We start from the raw sequence: 18,953 nt of genomic DNA, 5'->3' as shown, positions 1-18,953 counted from the left end.
GCTTTGAGTTTCACCTAGGATAATTTGTCATTGACATATCTACTCTAGCATCTGTTCATACCATATTGTTGAGAATACCTGCTTTCTCTCATCCCAAAGCATCTTTACAGACACAGGGAGCTGTATATCAATGCCCATCATTCTCGTACATAGCTTGTTCCTCCATTAAGCCCAGCCTGGTCATGTCCTTGTGTACAATGTCCTGCCATATAGTCAGTGGTTGGCCTCTAAGTCTTCTGAGCTTGGTTACCTTTGCATTATTTTCTTTGGAATCCTATCATCTGTTTGTCTTCTACAGTGTCTCCACCATGGTAATCTTTTTGATTGAAGCCAATCCCTTATCCTGATTTCATATCTGTCTCTCCTTACCTCTTCATCTTAAAATCATTCCACTTTACCCCTGCCATCTTCCAAAGAACTCTCATCTCTCTTGTCTCCAGCCTTCAGATGTCTGTTTCACTTAATGCATCTGCTTGTAGACCACAGAACAATAATATTAGTACGCTCGTTTGGGAAATTTTCACCTTGGTACCAAACGTAATGTTTTTGTCAGTCCATAATCTCATCAACTTTTGCGCAGCACTTCTAGCTAAAGCATATCTCCTTTTAGCCTCATCCTTGATGGAACCATCAGTACCAATCAAGCTTCCTAGGATTTTACTTGTTCTATGATTTCACTGCTGCTGCAGTTCAACGTTCTATCTATTGCCCCTTTTCCAAGATACAGCCACTTCGTCTTCTTGGCATTTATTGTAAATCCAAGTCAACTACACCAATTTTCCAGGATAGTGAAGAGGATCATAATTAATTCAAACATATCTGCCAGTTGTCTGATGTTATCTGCATAAACTAAAGAGCTTAACACTATATCACCCAATGTTATGCCCTCAAACTCATCGACTATTTTTAACATGCAGTTTAAGAACATGATTAAAACACTTGATTGTTTTTGTGTATTACTCAATCATAATCTTGCTTAGTTGTATTTGTTCTATATGTAGTTAAAATACAAATAAATAAAACTAAGCACATTTACAACAACAAAAAACGATTTATTTGGCTGATCCAAGAGTTGACTATACCCTACATAAAGAGCCTCACCAGCTGGCATAGATTATGCCAGGCCTGCTCTAATCCTCCTCCTCCCCACACACAACACCACCACAACCACCTGCCAAGAGTACTAGGTACATTTATTTATTTATTTAGTCTGTGCAATCGGGTACAGTGAGAACATGTTTCTATATTTATATGGCTATTCTCTGCTTCCCAGGTTGCACAGGGGACCTGGGGAAGCAGATCAAACATCAGAGCAGCGCAAGGCTGCTCTAAATTACACCAGCACTCAGGCAGGGCCAAACCATTATTATTAGCCATGTATTTTTAGAACAGGTAACTATGGTTTTGAGAGGTTCAGTAACTTAGCTTGGAACCACTGTGCCCTAGTGAAGTAAGCATTTAGTGCCATAAGTATGTGGATTCTAGTCCTTTGTCTGACAAGTATCTAACTCTTTGAGCAGTTTTCACTACTATTTGGAATGAAGGCGGCAGCCTGTGCTAGGCATGTCTGGCTAACTTAGCTATATGGTAAATGTGTGTGCCTTTGTCAGGTGTGCTTTGAATGAAGCAGGGCTCTACAGCAGCCATTAAACTTGGACAGCACCACTCATTCCTTTAATTTAATAATCTGTCCAATCCCATTTATTTAAAAGTTTAAAAATGCTGTCTTTCATTTGGCTACCTGTAAAAAATAATTAAAGTTGCTGGGTGATAGAAGACTTGGCTATCACATCATTTATCAAAACTAAGCACTTAAAAGTGAATAATCAAAGACATAATTAATCTTATATTGCCCACAAAATAAACATATGGTGGCATTTTTCATATGGTGCCAGCAGATTTCAAAACCACCTTAACTCAGCCACAACCACCTTAACTCTGACTCAAAATGAGTATTGTTCTTTCTCCCAAAACCTCAAAATATGAAGCACAATACAAACATTTTGGAAAAAGAAGCCTAACAGTAGGGGCAGATTCTCAGCTAGGATAAATCAGCTTAACTCATTGATTTTAATGGTGCTACAGTGATTTACCCAGAGGAAAATCTGGTCCTGTAGATGTTCAAATTAATTACACAGACTGTACTAATGTCACTCAGCAACCTTTTTTTAAACAAAGAATTTAAAGACAGTTCACACAACTTATGGAGAACATTTTTGTAGGAAATTTTGTCTTTTATTTCAGTTCTATAGATGAGGCCTCTCCATGCCCTTCTCCCCCAGTTACCCATGACACAAATAGAGAGTGAAGTGTCAGTCCTTTATAACTAAGCAGATACATATTATTATAAGTGTGTCTGCTTTGAGGAAACCTATTTTTGCCTGCCCCTTATAACTGTGTCCACACTACACCAAGTGCACTGTTCTACTTTGGGTTGGATTTTTAAATGAAATTCATGGTCAAAATCATGACAAATGAATTGCAGTTGCTAGTAAGGTCTCTCTAAGGAAATTCTAGCTGAACTGATCCTGGCTGCCAAAAAAATCCTAACTGGCTCTTCATAATATCAACAATTGATGATTTGAGATAGTAAGATAAACAAATGGCTGATTTTCTTTCCAAGAAGGCACATGTTCAACTCAATCACTTTAGAATGATAGCACAAGCCTAGGTTAAATCACCTTTTACCACATTCAGTTATTGTTTCCTGTATTCTTAGGATGATGGGGAAAACTTCAAATAGTCATAATGATTTCCTGTCCCTCTATTTCCTCTTTTGGAATGTGAACAGTCAAATTACAGTCCTAATTATCAATCAAAGTATAATAGACATGATGGGACTTTTGAAAGTCACAGTTCATTTTTCTGTTTCAGGAGGATTTTCCTCAAAAGCTCAGTGATGTAAGGTTTTATTTCTTGAATAGTGACAGTTGAGTCCCAAGCCTTTACTGCTTTCCCATTAGGGGCTACAAGGTACTTCCAGAAGTTCCAGGTTGGTTCTTCTCCTGTGGATTCTGTGAAGGAAAAGAAAATACAAACAGAAGAGAAAACCACATGAACCAGTTCCTCGCATTTGAGTATGATGATGTGTTGATTAGCATCTTAAGGAAAGAAAGCACATAAAATCAAGGGGAAAACATTAAGTTGAATATCAGGAAGGATTTCCTGACAGGGAGATATATTAGACTGTGAAATACTCTACCATGGGAACTAGTAGAAGCGCAATCACTTAAGGCATATAGACAGGAGAAAGTACCAGAAAATATACTATTTGGAACAATCATGCACTGGCAGTGAGACGGACTTAGGAACAGCCATATTAGAGCAGACTAATAGTTTATCTAGTCCAGTCTCCAATAGTAGCCATTACCAGATGCTTCAGAGGAATGTTTCAAGAAACTCTGCAGTAGGAAATAATGGAATAACCTGCCCCTAGGAAAAGTTTCTTCCTAACCCTCATTAGTTAGACGTTGGGTTATTCTCTGAATAACCTCTATGATTTTTTTATATTCAATGGAATAGAATAAGGGCAGGAGTTTCTGCCCATAAATGTGAGGTCATAAGACAGGAGCACAGAACGTGCAGGTCCAGAGCTGTACATGCTTCATCTGGGACAAGGTTACATTTCTTGCCACTTCTGGACCAAACCCCCACGTTGAATCAGACAGATTGCCAAGGAGCATGTGACAGGGTGTACCAGGCCCTTTGAGCCCCTTGCTGGAGGCCTCATGGTCCTTCCACACTCTGCCGCAGAAAAGGAGCAGCGAAGGTGAGTCCCCCAGGCAGGGCTGGCTCCAAGCACTAGCACAGCAAGCAGGTGCTTGGGGCAGCCAGCCAGAAAGGGGCACTCCCTCAGTCCCTCTCAGAGGGAACAGCCTGCCGCCAAATTGCCGCCAAAACAGCAGCAGTAGAGCTGCTGCTGAAGTGCTGCCAATCGCGGCTTCTCCCACCCCTCCCCCCGCTGCATTAGGCAGCAAAAATGCTGGAGCCGGGCCTGCCTCCAGGTCTGCCTAGAAAGGCTACAGGGAAGCAGCCAATCAGAGCACAGCAGGCTTAGATAAAAGGAGCTGCTGGGGATGTGTGCAGTGCTGTCCCTAACTGGGACCCGAGGAGTAAGGAAGGGTGCTCCTTGTTAGAGCTCAAGAGAGATACAGAAGATGAGTTCTGGTGGAAATGTCATTTGGTGAGGCAGGAGAAGAGCAGAGAACTTCAGCCCTGAGGTAAAGGTGAAGAAAAAGGGGCTATGTGGGAAGCAGCCTAGAGAATAGCAGCAGCAACTATTAAAGGAAGCAGTGTGTAGCTGCTATTTGTCAGGTCCCTGGGTTGGGACCTAGATAATATACAGGCCTGGATCCTGCCACTGGCAAAGTGGCCAATACCCTGAGAAGAGGGCATGTTTTGTTTAGTAGCCCAAGCCCAGGGATGGAACTTAAGGGACTCAAGGATGGGGCTGAAGACCCTGAAGAGGGCCAACCATTTGTTGAACTTTTTGTTACTCCCTGTCACCTGGAAGGGAGCTAAACTTGAAGGAGTAACCTAGCTGAGGTAATAAGAACTGTTATGGCAAAGCATCTCCAGGGAGAAAGCCCTGGAGGCACTGCTCTAGATCAGGGCAGGCATGGTCTTAAAGCCAGCCTAGAAGGGGCTGAGGACTGAGCACAGAGACATGGCTAAAGATTTTAACAAGTGCCCAGGGACAGGCCCCGTTTGGACCTCTTACCCTGAAAGGGGTTTGTTCATGCATATTGACTGTGTGTGACTTGGCCAGAGAGCTGGACCGGTGAAGACCCACCTGATGAGGTTAACAGCTGAAAAGAGGTGGTGGAAGCAGAGCGAGAAAGTGCAGGTTCACACACAACCAACAGGAGACACTAATGAGAGGTGAGTGTTTCCTGTCACAGTGCACTGCCAGGCTTATGCTGGTGACTGTCCTTTCATGTTACAGTGGTAACTGTACCACCTCTAACAGCCTCATGCTGCATGTGGAACATTGCGGAAGGATGGGATTTGCAATCTGCATGTGATATGCAAGTGGCAGCAATCCCACCTGGTGAACCAGAGATGGAAGAGTGTGAAGTGACCTTGAAGTCTTTTTGCTTTCCTCTGCAGCATGTGGGTCACTTACCAGGATTATCTGGCTACATCTCAATCATGCCCTTGTCACTGCAGGGGACTCAGGCACTGGTGCACCTTGGTCCCTCCTATTCTCTGCCTGTGGTACATAATGGTCTAGTCTCCTGGAGGTTGTAATACTCTGGTCTAATTTTAATAGTAGGTTTAGTTTGTGGATGCTGGTTGGTGGCCTGTGATGTACAGGAGGTCAGACTAGATGCTCTGGTGGTCCCTTCTGGCCTTAAACGCTACAAGAAGAGCATGGGGAGAGCTTCACCTGCAGGAATGTCAGCTCTGGAAGACTGCATGTGGCAGCCAAAACTAGTACAAAAAACTCTGCTGTAAATCCATGGGAGAGTCTGGGAGAAACACTGTGTTCCTGGGTGGAGGAGGTGAGACTCAGTGTGATGCTATGTGATGGCGGGTTTGATTAGATTTGTCTCACTTCCTAAAAAATTCCTTGAATGTTGGATGAAGATTCCGATTTCAGTTCAGTATTTTAATGGTGTTTGGAGCATTCAACCAGTGCAGAAAAATATAGTGCTTACATAAGAATAACCTGCTTTATTGAAGACTTCTTAGCTGTCTGCCAGGAACCAACAGACTCCCAAAGACTCGTATCCTAGTATGCATTGGTTCTTGTACAAATAGCTGGATGGGTTCTACAGTTTGGTTGTTCCATATTCTTTGTGAGGAACATGGAAGAAATTTTTCCAGGAAATTACTATCAGCACCTGGTTGCACTATTTTGTGAGTGCATGCAAAGCTTGTGAAAGTGAGGGGAGGACATTTTGCCGCCTCCTCACCCTACAGCTCTGCTAATGCATCTCATCAAATCTGACCCGTGGCAGCCCCTGATGTGTCATGACATGGATGGTCTGGAGGAATGGTTGCTAAGTGGAGAAAACCAGGCACAACTGCCCATGTTCATGACCCTGTAATCAGGTACAGAGGGAATATTTTACACTCCCATGTACACAGAATTTGTATTTCTAGACATTCTGAATCTGCATTTAGATAGGCATTAGATATGATTATTTTACATACACATTTATTAAAATAACCCTAACAGGCGCATTTGCTATCATGAACACTATAAATAATCCTTATAAAAGTCTTGTCAGATCCGATGAATTCAATGCCAGCGACTTACCTCCTTAGATATGGCTGCTCTAGATATTACTTACCAGTTAAATATTTGAAGGCAGCATTAGCACCAGCACCTGTGACTGCAATTTTGCTGAACATAGGAAAGGTGGCACCATAAGTCTTTCGGGCAAAGCTCTCAATTTCTTTGTTACTGTCTGGCTCTTGCTGCCCAAATTGATTACATGGGAATGCCAGCACATTAAAATATTGAGAGCCAAGGTCTCTCTGTAACTGTTGGAGAGCTTTGTAGTGGCTGTCTGTAAATCCACACTCACTTGCAACATTGACGACAAGAGATACCTAAACACAAGAGATTAAGAACACACTGCATATCTCAGTTTGACATAAACTTCCACCAAGGACACTTGACTGCAAAGCATTCTCAGCAGAATAAAAATATCCATTTTGAGAATCTTCATTGGACTGGGATTGAACATCTTGCTACTGTTTGACACTGTTTCAAATTCTTTTGATTATTTAGGGAGACTTAGTTTTTAATATGCACTTTATTGAAGTCAGATGTAGCATCCATGCTGAGATAATTCATCCTAAATTCCTTCATTGTTTTCATTCTGTTTTCAGAAAAACCAGCATCTCCTCTGTCCTGTCTCCTTGGCATTTTCTAAACATTCATTATAGTATAAACAATCCAGCACATGTAAATAAATGACTGTTCAGATGAGGTTGTTTGGTGTATATTAATTATTGTAGGTCTTTCAAATGTTTTTAGATGTGCAACATCTTTCCTCTCACAGAATTGATGCTGAATCAGCTGATGCACTTACCACTGTCAATATAGATTGATAGATCTTAAGGGTAAAGGGGCCATGGTGACAATGTATCTTGACCAACATAACATGGGACATAAACTTCACTCAGTGGTTACTGCATCAAGCCCACTAACTTGTGATTGAACTAGAGCATATATTTCAGAAAGCCATCCAGTCTCAATTAAAGATTCCAAGTGGTGGAGAATTTACCATTTCCCTTGAGAAGGTATACTAATAGTCAATTAGCCTTAAAAATGTGCCTCTTTTTTCCAGTTGTAATTTTTCTAACTTCATCTTCCATCATCATTGAGCTTCTGGACTATTTGATTACACACAATGAAATTGTTATAAATGTACATTTCATGGGCCACATCACTTCTCGCACGTGCCACTGCCTTTGGAGCCCCTGCTGTTGGGAGGGTGTGCCGCATATCAGGGCTTCACTTGAACAATAGCACAGCCTCAAGTTGTAATCATTGTTAAGCAGATTCTGCAAAGGATTCATGGGGGAAACCTTCCCCAGGCCTGAGGTACCTTATACACAGTGCTTTACAGACAGATTGCTAACATCAGGAAGCACCCTCCACAGGGTCTGGAGACAGAGCAAGATAGTGGTGCCTGTCCTCAAACCTCAGTAGAGCCCCACACCTGCAGGAGTGAGGAGGGGAGAATTGAGGCCATGTAGGAAGCATTCTCTCATTCTACATATATATATGCACAGGTCTCAGATATGCCAGTCAGAGGTAAAGAGAATGTCCTGGCCCATTGAAATGAAGCTCTTACACTCTTTGTACATGTTTGAATACGAAAGTTTGATTCTGCTCCAATTGACATGAACAAGAGTTTCATCACTGACTGCCCTGGTTGGGGATTGGGGTTCAAAGTTAGGACTTGTGGAGCCAAAGATCCAGAGTCATTCTGGGTGTAAGTAGATCCAACTCTGCTGAAATCAATTGAGTCACACATATTTAGACCAACTATGGCCACATCTGCCCTTGGAGCTAAATTCTACTCTTAATCCCACTGATTTCCATGGGGCTGCTGACAGCAGAATTTGTCTATGTGTTTCTTTCCTGATCTGTACATGAACTCAGACTTCAAATACTTTTGTTAAATGATTTGAGTTCACAAAGCAGCCTTAAAATTCCAAATCATAGTGGAAGTTCTTATTAATGCAGGCTCCAAATGTGCTTTGAATATTTTTTTATATTTAATCCTTACAAAATGTTTAAGAGACTTTAGGGTATTCTTTCAGCTGCTGCAAGGGAGAACTACAACTCACACTGCCTAAAATAACCCTCCTCTAATGTTTTCTTTGGAGGCAATTAAAGCCAATTACTACAGATCTTTCAGAGGTTCTATTAATAACAATACTCAATAACAATAACAATACTCTGCACTTATGCAGTGCTGCATGTTATCTGCATAATGCTACAAACTCTCACTTTAAATAGCACTTTATAAGTGTTAACCAATTAAATTCACCAGTTAAAATATTAGAAAAGATTTAATTCAAGTATATTGTAGAAAAGTTAGGATACCAGGCCAAATCCTACCAGGCTTACACCTGTGTAGCCCCACTGAACTCAGTGCGGCCATACAATTAATCTGCTCCAATTTATATTCTGTATCTTTGAACCAAAGAGCTCAGTGTTGCACAAATTAATGTATCAAGTTTCACATGGCTACTGTGAGATCACAGACAGTGATACTGACCTATGTAACAAAAGCACTTAATTGAAGACGCTCCTCTGCTGGTGGGAGAGAGCTCTCCTATCAGTGTAGTTAATCCACCTCCCTGTAAGGTGGTAGATATTTTGGCGAGAGAAGTTCCCCTGCTGATATAGCACTGTCCACATGGGGGTATTAAGTCAGTATAACTACGTCACTCAGGGTGTGGGTTTGTCACAACCCTGAGTGACCTAGTTATACTGATATAGGGATATATTGTAGTATAGACCAGATATTGTTAATTGTCCTGAGCAAGCTTATACAGCAAGTGAGTAGCAGAGTTGGAAATAGAACCTAAGAATCCTGAGTCTGGGTTTTGTGCTCTTACCAATAGAATACTCATTAGAAAAGCTTTGAGTTCTATTATTACATATGTACATGCATACAATGTGTTTATTTTAGTATATAAACTCATACACTATTTATATATTATTATGTTGATAGTACTTCCCAGAACAAAGAGATTCCATGCCTAGAAAAGCCTATAATTTAAATAAAAAGCAAGGTGTGAAGGGGTAGGATGGAAGTGAGGATGGTACGGTTATGCAGTCATGTGAGAGGGTAACATATTAGTGATTATAATTTTTTAAGTTTAATACTAATAGTTTTCATTAGAGACAGAGTTCTAAAAGGCATGACACACAAATCATGGCATTCCTACACCATTCTACTGTGTCAGCAATGACTACTATTCTGAGCCCTGCCGCTTAGTGATATGTTGGCACAGCACACACGAGGTCACACAGTCTCATGCACCCTGAATATGGCATGCAGAGAGGCTTTGGTTCTCTTCTGAGGTGTTTATCACTTAAGATGGACCTGAGTTACAAAGTTGGGATCCAGTCCTGACCTGTCCTACAGTTCAGAGCTGTTTGGATTCAGGCCTATCGCTGCATAAGCTCTTTAGGACAGGGACTGTCTTTTTGTTCAGTTTGTACAGAACCTAACACAGTGGGGTCCTGATCCATGTCTTGGACTCCTAGGCCATACAAATAATGGCTTGTTTAATCAATCATCCCCATAGACTGAAGAAACTGCTAGATTGCTTTAAGGGCATTTTTCCCCCAACAATCCTCCTCCTGTTAAAATCTTTGTGGTCATCATCCTGAGGACAAGAAAGGCCAAACAAGGCATCCTTCAGAAGCTATCGAAGTTATCCCTTAATTGTCCCTGAGAGATGGCACGCAGCAGGGAAGTTTGTTACTTAGCAGGTCTAGCATGACACTATAGACTTGCTAAGGATCATGCCTAGAGTCAGGGAAGACTAGGAGCTCTCTAGTCAGAAAAGGAAACAAGTGGAGTGTAATGAGAGGAAAGACCAGAAGAAATTAGACTTCTATACACAATGGGGGCAGTCAGTGCACAACTGAAAGGATAATTGGCCCCACAGGCTTTTATTTGTGAAAGGCCTCCTTCCAACACCTGTTAGAACTGGTCAAAAGGTTTTGGGGGGTTTTTGTTTTGTTTTTTGAAGGTTTTCTATTAAAAGACACAATTTTCTCAACTTTATCTCCTTTTTTTGGCCATTTCCATTCAGTTCATGTTTCTATTATAAACCTTTATTTTCAAACCATAAAGAATGGCTTTTCAGAAAAATCTGGTAGCTGTAGTTTTAGCCAGAGAAGAAATGTGCTGGTATTGCTTATTGGGGTGGGGGGGTTGTTTTGTTTCGTACAACTTTTATGAAGAAAGATGGGTTTGTCATTTCTAGAGAGGGCTAGGAGTTGGAACTGGATGGCTCAGGGTACAAATAATGAAATCATACACATCTAGTTAGCTGAGTGTTGTTAGTTCAATTCCAGACCAAGTCAGTAGTAGCTATGTATTGCTATTTGGTAGCCTATATGAAATGAATTGGCAATCTCAGGCCAATTCCTAGTGGACAGGTGTCTACAGGCCTACCATCACTGGCACATCAGAAAGATGCCATGGAGAATGAAATAATTACCATCTCACCTCCTGTGGGGAGTAGAGGAAACTTGTATAGCTACCACTCCCATGCTACACCTTTGGGTTGTGTGGATGAGCAGAGGGGTTCAGGGCTGTCACCCCAGCACCTTTCCTGAGCACTAAAAATTCACTCAGAGCCTTCCCTCCCCTGCTATAAAATTAACCATGAAATATCATCAGCCAATCAATAAAGCACATCAAAACTTGGTTTAGTTGAAGGGAAAAATAAAATTCGATTGCAGATTGTACAATAAATATAGTGTAACAAATTCTTAGCCACCAAGAATTCATGGGTGCCATTATACTGGACATTGTGGCCATTCAGAACTTCACAGCAGGGGGGAACCCAAATTCTGCTCCAAAAGCATAGGCCCCATTCACTTGAGCGAGAACACCTTTAGCTGTTATAAGTCTATAGCTGTGGTCCCGGCTGCAGCTCTGGCCTTTACCCCTGGCCCCAATCCCAGCCACAACCCGTCCCTCACCTTGGCCCTGCTCCCAGCTGTGGCTCAAGGGGGCTGTGGTGGTGGTGGGTAGGGGTAACAGGGGACACAAGATAAAAATTTTGGGGACCCCTGGTTTATACCCTTCAGCTGGGCAGTTCTAATTCCACCTACTAGAGGGCAATGATGCACAAACACAGTAGAGCTGATCACAGTACAGTATTTAAAACTAGTTTCTACATCCTGCCTTAGTTTTCTCTCAGGAAAAACAAACTCATAAAGCAAAAGTTGATTTTAATAATCCTTAATGGTTTATTGTGACAACAGGGCACAATCTAGGGAATCCCTATGCACTGGCATACAAAGTATGTTCTGGTGCCATCTAGCTAACTTTCCAAGTATCAACATATAGATACGGACTGAATGAACATGGTCTTCTTGCTTTTTGATGCTCATTTAAAAAAAAAGATGTATTAAAATAGTGACTGAACTCCTTAGAGGAGAATTGTATGTCTCCTGCTCTGTGGTTTTACCCACATTCTGCTATGTTTTGTGTTATGGCAGTTTCGGATGACAACTCAGCATATGTTGCTTGATTTAAGGACACTTTCACTGCAGATTTGATAAAATGCAAAGAAGTTACCAATATGAGACTTCTAAAGATAGTTGCAGTACTCGACCCAGGGTTTAAGAATCTGAAGTGCCTTCCAAAATCTGAGGGACGAGGTGTGGAACCTGGTGTAGAAAACCTTAAAAGAGCAACTTTGATGTGGAAATTACAGAACCTGGAACCACCAACAAAGAAAATCAGTCTTCTATTGGTGGCCTCTGACTCAGCTGATGAAAATTAATGTGTGTCCTTCTGCACTGCTTTTGGCAGAACCCGTCATCATCATGGAAGTATGCCCTCTGGAGTGCTGACCAAAGCATGAAGGGGCAAATGAATGTTTAGCATATTTGACATGTAAATACCTTGCAATACTGGCTACAGCAGTGCCATGCGAATGCCTGTTCATTTTCAGGTAACACTGTACATAGGAAGCAGGCAGCATTATCTCTTGTAAATGTAAACAAACTTGTTTGTTCAGCCAATTGCTAAGACAAGAAGTAGGACTGAGTGGACTAGTAGGCTCCGAAGTTTTACATTGTTTTGTTTTTTAATGCATTTATATAAAAAAGTGGCGGGGGACAGTGTGGGGAGCTCCCCGGCCTTCCCTCTCCCTAGAAGCTGGAGGGACGTGCAGAACCTGGTAGGGAGCCAGCCAGCCCCACCAATCCTTCCTCCACTAGCACCAGTGGGGGTCCTGAGCTCCCTCTCCCCAGCACCAGCAGGGGTCCTGGTCCGTACGCCTCAGGGGTCCTGGGCTGCCCCAACCCCACAGAGCACCTGCGGGGATCCCAGCCCAAGTTTTAGTTAGGGGTATATAGTACAAATCATGGACAGGTCACAGGCCATGAATTTTTGTTTACTGCCTGTGACCTGCCCATGACTTTTTTACTAAAAATACCCATGTCTAAAATATAGCCTTAATCATGATTAATTTTTTCTGATCATTTGACAGTCCTAAAATAAATTGAACACCAACCTATTATTGAAAGTTTAATTATGCCTGAGTAACTTATTCTTAACAACCATTATTAACAATTGTTTACATTGGTTACAACAGAGACCAAATTTGTTATGATCCTGATCCTTTGCATTTGCATACAGTTCCTTTCATGGGTGGCAGGAGAGCTCCTCCTTGGGGAGGCTAGCCCTAAGTCCTCTCCCTCCTCCCCCCGTTAGCTGGCCTGAGCACTTCGATACCCACAGCCCATGGTTCCTTTCACAGAAGGATATAAAAGCACTTTATGATCATGATTTCAGCCTCACAACATGCCTGTAATATAGGTAAGTGTTCATTGGTAATCCCTACTACTGGAATCAAAATACAACAGGCATAGGCATATTGGACTTCTATGTTTGTGGGGGTAGCTCCAGTCAAGCCAACAGGGCCATGGGGTGGGAGGCGGGGAGGTGCGCACAAATTCCATGCCTGTCCACAGAAGTGCTATTTCAGATTATTTTTTTGGGGTAGAGGGGGCAACTTAAGCAACTGAAAACCGTAGTGTGTGTGTGGTTTTTTCTTTTTTTTTTTTGCAGATAATTTAGAAATTATCTGACAGGAGCATTGTATCTAATTCCTATATCAAGAAAAAAATTAAATATTAAACCTATTCAGCTCTAATACTAACACATTCTGACATCTTGTGGCAAGTCACTTAAGTGACACTGGTTAGGTTTAAAATTGTTTAATAGCGTATTCTTACTCAAGATACTCTTACTGAAGTCAGATGTGACCATTATGATCATCTAGTCTGACCTTCTGCACCTTGCAGGCCACCGAACCTCACCCAACCACTCCTATAATAGACCCCTAAGCTCTTGCAGAGTTACTGAAGTCCTCAGATCATGGTTTAAAGACTGCAAGTTACAGAGAATTCATCATTTACACTAGTTAAATCTTGCAAGTTATAACATGTTGCAGAGGAAGGCAAAAAAAACCCAACAAAACAACCCACCCAAGGTCTGTGCCAATCTCACCTGGGTAGAAATTCCTTCCCAAATGGAAGTACACCTCTACCTCAATATAACGCTGTCCTCAGGAGCCAAAAAATCTCACCGTGTTATAGGTGAAACCGCATTATATTGAACTTTCTTTGATCTGCCGAGTGTGCAGCCCTGCCCCCTGGGAGCACTGCTTTACCATGTTATATCAGAATTCGTGTTATATCGGGTCGCGTTATATCGGGGTAGAGGTGTATGGTGATCAGTTAGACCCTGAGAACGTGGGCAAGACCCACCAGCAAGATATGTGGGAAAGAATTCTCTGTAGTAACTCAGAGCCCTCCCTATCTACTGTCCTGTCTCTTTTCAGAGTAGCAGCCATGTCAGTCTGTATCCGCAAAAAGAACAGGAGTACTTGTGGCACCTTAGAGACTAACAAATTTATTTCAGCATTAGCTTTCGTGTGCTACAGCTCACTTCGTCGGATGCATAGAATGGAACACACAGACAGGAGATATTTATACACATAGGCGGCAGGTTATATACATTTGCGGTGCTCCGGCTTCAGGAATATTCAGGGCTGGGTGCCCTCCTCCAGCAATATTTGGAGCTGGGCCTCTCCCCCAGCCCTGCCTGGATCGGGCCCTGGAGCCCGCAGGCCTTCCCCCACCCCGCCGCCTCCCTGCCTGGAGCAGGTCCCAGCCCCCACCTGCCACCCCTCCCCCTGCGTGTCCCCCCCCGCCGCGCTGCATCCCTGCCTAACAAAAAGCAGCGCGCCTCTCCCCTGCCTGTTCCTGCTGCCCGAGTAGAGCAATTCCGGACAGGACTGCTGTCTGCCGCTCCAGGGTCCTAGTGCCTGCCCTTCACTGATGGCAAGGCAGGCTGCCCTTACCCTGCCCTAGCCCTGAGCCTCTCCAATGCCCCAAACCTTCATCCTCAGCCAGAGCCCTCATCCCCCTGCACCCTAATCCTCATCCCCAGCCAGAGCCCTCATCCCCCTGCACCCTAATCCTCATCCCCAGCCAGAGCCCTCATCCCCCTGCACCCTAATCCTCAGCCCCAGCCCTGAGCTGCCCCCGCAGCATGAACCCCTCATCCTCAGCCCCAACCCTCTGCACCTTGATCCTCTGCCCCAGCCCTGAGCCCCCCGCAGCATGAACCCCTCATCCTCAGCCCCACAGCTGACACCTCAACCCTCTGCCCTAGCCCTGAGCCCCCTCCTGCATCATGAACCCCTTATCCCCCAGCCCCATCCAGAACTCTCATCCTCTCGCACCCTCATCCTCTGCCCCAGCTCTGAGCCCCCCACATCATGAACCCCTCAACCTCAGCCCCACAGCCCTCACCCCACACCTCAACCCTCTGCCCTGAGCCCCCTCCTGCATCATGAACCCCTCAGCACCAGCCAGAGCCCTCATCCCCCTGCACCCTAATCCTCAGCCCCAGCCCTGAGCCCCCTCCTGCATCATGAATCCCTCATCCTCAGCCCCACAGCCCTCACCCCTGCACTCCCTCATATCCCCAAACTCCCTCCCAGAGCCTGCACCTCTCACCCCTTCCTATGCCCCCACCCCCAGCTCAGAGCCTGTACCCAAACTCTGTCCCAAAGCCTGCACCCTTCACCCCCTTCCGCACACTCACCCCCGTCCCAGCCCAGAGCCTGCACCCAGCACCCAAACTCCATCCCAAAGCCTGCACCCTGCACCCCTCATGCACCCTAATCCCCAGCCCAGGATCTGCACCCCAGACCTCCCCCCAACCAAACCCCGTCCCAGAGCCTTAGGCAGGTGGGGGTGGAGTTTTCAGGGGCAGAGTTGGGCGGGGGCTGGTTCTGGGCACCACCAAAATTTCTACAAACTTGCCACCCATGTTTATACATCCAGAGAACATGAAAAGTTGGAAGTATGCATACCAACAGGAAGAGTCTAATCAATTGAGATGAGCTATCATCAGCAGGAGAAAACAAACTTTTGAAGCGATAATTAAGATGACCCATAGAAGGTGAGAGGAGAACTTAACATAGGGAAATAGATTCAATTAGTGTAATGACCCAACCATTCCCAGTCTCTGTTTAGGCCTGAGTTAATTGTATCTAATTTGCATATTAATTCGAGTTCAGCAGTCTCTCTTTGGAGTCTGTTTCTGAAGTTTTTTTGTTGCAAAATTGCCACCTTCAGGTCTGTCACTGAGTGGTTAGAGAGGCTGAAGTGTTCTCCCACTGGTTTTTGAATGTTATGATTCCTGATGTCAGATTACGGGAAACCTACTGACCACTATACTTACCTTCTTGCCTCCAACTGCCATCCAGGACACACCACACAATCCATCAAACTATTGAAAAAAAGCCAACTACTGTATAATAAGAAGCAATGTGATGGTATCCCATATATATTATGTCCATCTGGGAGAGACACCACATTATATATTTATACATCGTTACACATATATATTAAACTACACTTAGACAAACATTAATGTATTACGTTTGTACAGCATTTAGCAAATTGTGGGTACTCCTGGAAACAAATACCTGTGTGTGCAATGGATAAAATTCTCCTCTATGTTGGAGGCCAACATGAGGCCTACGTACCACTTAAGCACAGTTTGAATTGGTGGGTGCGTTGGGGACTTTGGTCAGACTGGATCTGGACCTCATTTAGTCTAAATACACCAAGGAGCTTCCGTTTTGATTTTAGATATTTTTAACTCTTTTCCCACAATCCCCAACTTCATCTCTCATTGGCAAAAGTACAAGGATCACATATAAGTGGCACAAGGACATGATATTCTTTCATACTCCATTCCCTCAAGTGAGCACAATCCTTGCATGAAACCATGTGCAACCAATCTTTGCATGCCAGGCATTTTCTCTGCAACAACAGTCTAATAAAAAAATCAAACTGGAAATAAGACATACTTTTAACAGCAAGGATAATTAACCATCAGTATAGATTATCAAAGGACATGGTACATTATTTATCACTTGAAGTCTTTAAATCAAGAGTTTCTATCTTTCTCAAAGAGATGCTCTCATTCAACCAGAAGATGTTACACTAGATGCAGGAATCAGTAGGTGAAATCTACAGCCTGTATCATGCAGGACAGACTAGATTATCATAACAGGTCCTTCTGGCTATAAAAATTTACAAAAAAGCACTATGCAGTTAGGACAATACATCTCCACTAGATGGGGCACTGGAGTGGGAGTCAGGAGACCCTGGTTCAGTTCCTGGAGTTCTAACCACTGACTTGCTTTGTTACCTTGGACTAGTCTCTTTAACTCTGGCCTGTAGTTACACAAAGCAGTATCCATATTAAGTGTTTAAAAATTAGTTTAATCTAATCTGGGATCATAAAGGTAGATTAGTATATTTGGTTTGTTCATAATAGTTTCCTTATGGAATCACTACAGGGCAAAGTTAAAATGTTTGGGTACTTTCACTGTGCATTTTCATTTCTAAACGTGTGGATTATTTTTTAAAGTTTAACTTAACTCTGCATTTTCTGGGTTTCTAATTAGCTTATTTTTGGACAAAGTTCTTGTTAAATTTTTTCACACTTAAATTATTGATATTTACTCTCAACCTTAACTTCAGTTTAACATAATTTTTTGTCTGAAAATGTCCTTGTTTTCTTACTTTATTAAATATCTTCATAAATGAACACAAGAAACCCAAAGAAAATGCTATTGTGGTTCATCTTTAATCAGTTAAAGACCTTAGCATCAACCTTAAGTCCTCCCCGCCAATTTTAACTTTTACAGCCGAATTCACAGGTACAGTCCAGCTGCCTTGTGCCACTCCAGAGCTGCACAAATAAGCTGGAGCATACTGGCAAGTAAAACACGGTTATAGTTGCTTTTATCGCCACCATTCTAGCATGAAGAACCAACGCGGATTTGCCTCACAGTTTCTAAATGAACATGCTGTTTATTAACCTTTGAATATACATAATTGTGATACATTTCCTTATGACTATATCATAATCACATTTCAAGAACTTCAGAAAATGTGTACATCTTTTGGGGACAGTTTTATTTAGGACTCCCTGAGTAAATAACATTTAAATTAATTATTTCTAAACAGATCTGCTGTCTTGCCCCTTTCCTCACATTATCTTTAATGTCTATAATTTAATTGTAGATTAATAGCATAATCTGCTTTGCTTATGTTCTCAGTTTCGTGTATTGATTATTATGGTGCATTCCTTGACACACTGATTAAACACTATCCTCGTTTTTCCCTTCTGCTTCAAACAAAATTCAGCAAAAGTCAAGTCTGTCAAAAGGGGAAATATCTTGCAATACAGACTTTTGCTTTAAAATGCCACATGCTTCCAATCCCGGAGAAATCTTTTCATGATTAATAAGACATAGAGTACTATGTACAGTGAATGAACGGCAAGCAACCCGTGTGCCACGTATACAGAGTAGCCTGCCCAAGAAACACACACACACACACACACAGGGATTAGATAGCAAACGTTTTATTAAAAGAATGGAGAAACCTATGGAACGATATCAAAGTAAACATGCAAGCAATACTCCAGATCAGTTACTCAAAATGCACAAATGAGAGACTATAAACGTGCATGCATGCAAGTTAATGTACAATCTCTGGATCCCCCCTCCCTTATGCAAGCATGCAAAGATGGGCTGGTTAGTTATAGTCTGCAACGAGAGCAGCTGCTAACCTTCCTGCAAACTTACCGAGCCTCTGTATTTCTCCAGAGAGACTAGCTTGCCCCTGATGTTTACTACTTTAAATGTATAAAAATCGTTCTCTTTCTGCTGCGAGGCGGCGAATGCTAAGAAAAGCAGCGCTGCTACAGCAAGGACCATGGCTAGAGGGATGAGAAAAACTCTGGAGGAGGAGGAAGCCCTGTGCTCCACACTGCCCTCAGGGTCTAGCATGCTGCAAGCCAGCTGAGCATAGTGCTGCATAGACCACTTTCACAAATCACACAGCGCTGCCGGAAAGAAAGAGCTGTTGCAAAGGAGTTTGCAACACTGGCGCTCTCAAGATTTGGTAGCGTCGCTGTTTCACACAATGCCCGGAGAGTATGCAATTTCCAGGTATGCTGGGGGATAAAAATATTTCATAAAGAAGTATTGTGTGGTGTAATAAATAAGGCCAGTTGTAGGTATATACATATATACGTCTGGCTCTGTGCTGGTCCTTTCAACTCAGCTAGCATTAGTAGAATGACCACATTTCCCAAAGGGAAAACGGACACTGGGTGAGGCTAGCC

The 18,953-nt window shown here is 42.9% G+C and overlaps 1 protein-coding gene across 1 annotated transcript; it reads right to left on the bottom strand.

The window, feature by feature from the left end:
• Nucleotides 1–1,084: 1,084 nt before the first annotated feature.
• GPX7 (glutathione peroxidase 7) lies at nt 1,085–18,953 on the bottom strand. Its single transcript, XM_075067612.1, has 3 exons — nt 18,412–18,953; nt 6,300–6,561; nt 1,085–3,014 (listed from the first exon to the last, which is right to left on the bottom strand). Exons 1-3 carry the CDS (start codon nt 18,643–18,645, stop codon nt 2,851–2,853), a joined length of 660 nt encoding a protein of 219 aa, XP_074923713.1. The 5' UTR covers nt 18,646–18,953; the 3' UTR covers nt 1,085–2,850.

Source organism: Chelonoidis abingdonii, chromosome 7 (assembly GCF_003597395.2).
Source record: "Chelonoidis abingdonii isolate Lonesome George chromosome 7, CheloAbing_2.0, whole genome shotgun sequence".
Classification (NCBI taxonomy): domain Eukaryota; kingdom Metazoa; phylum Chordata; order Testudines; family Testudinidae; genus Chelonoidis; species Chelonoidis abingdonii.
Note: the sequence above shows the minus strand (reverse complement) of the source record. Positions and strands in the feature narration are given on the sequence as shown.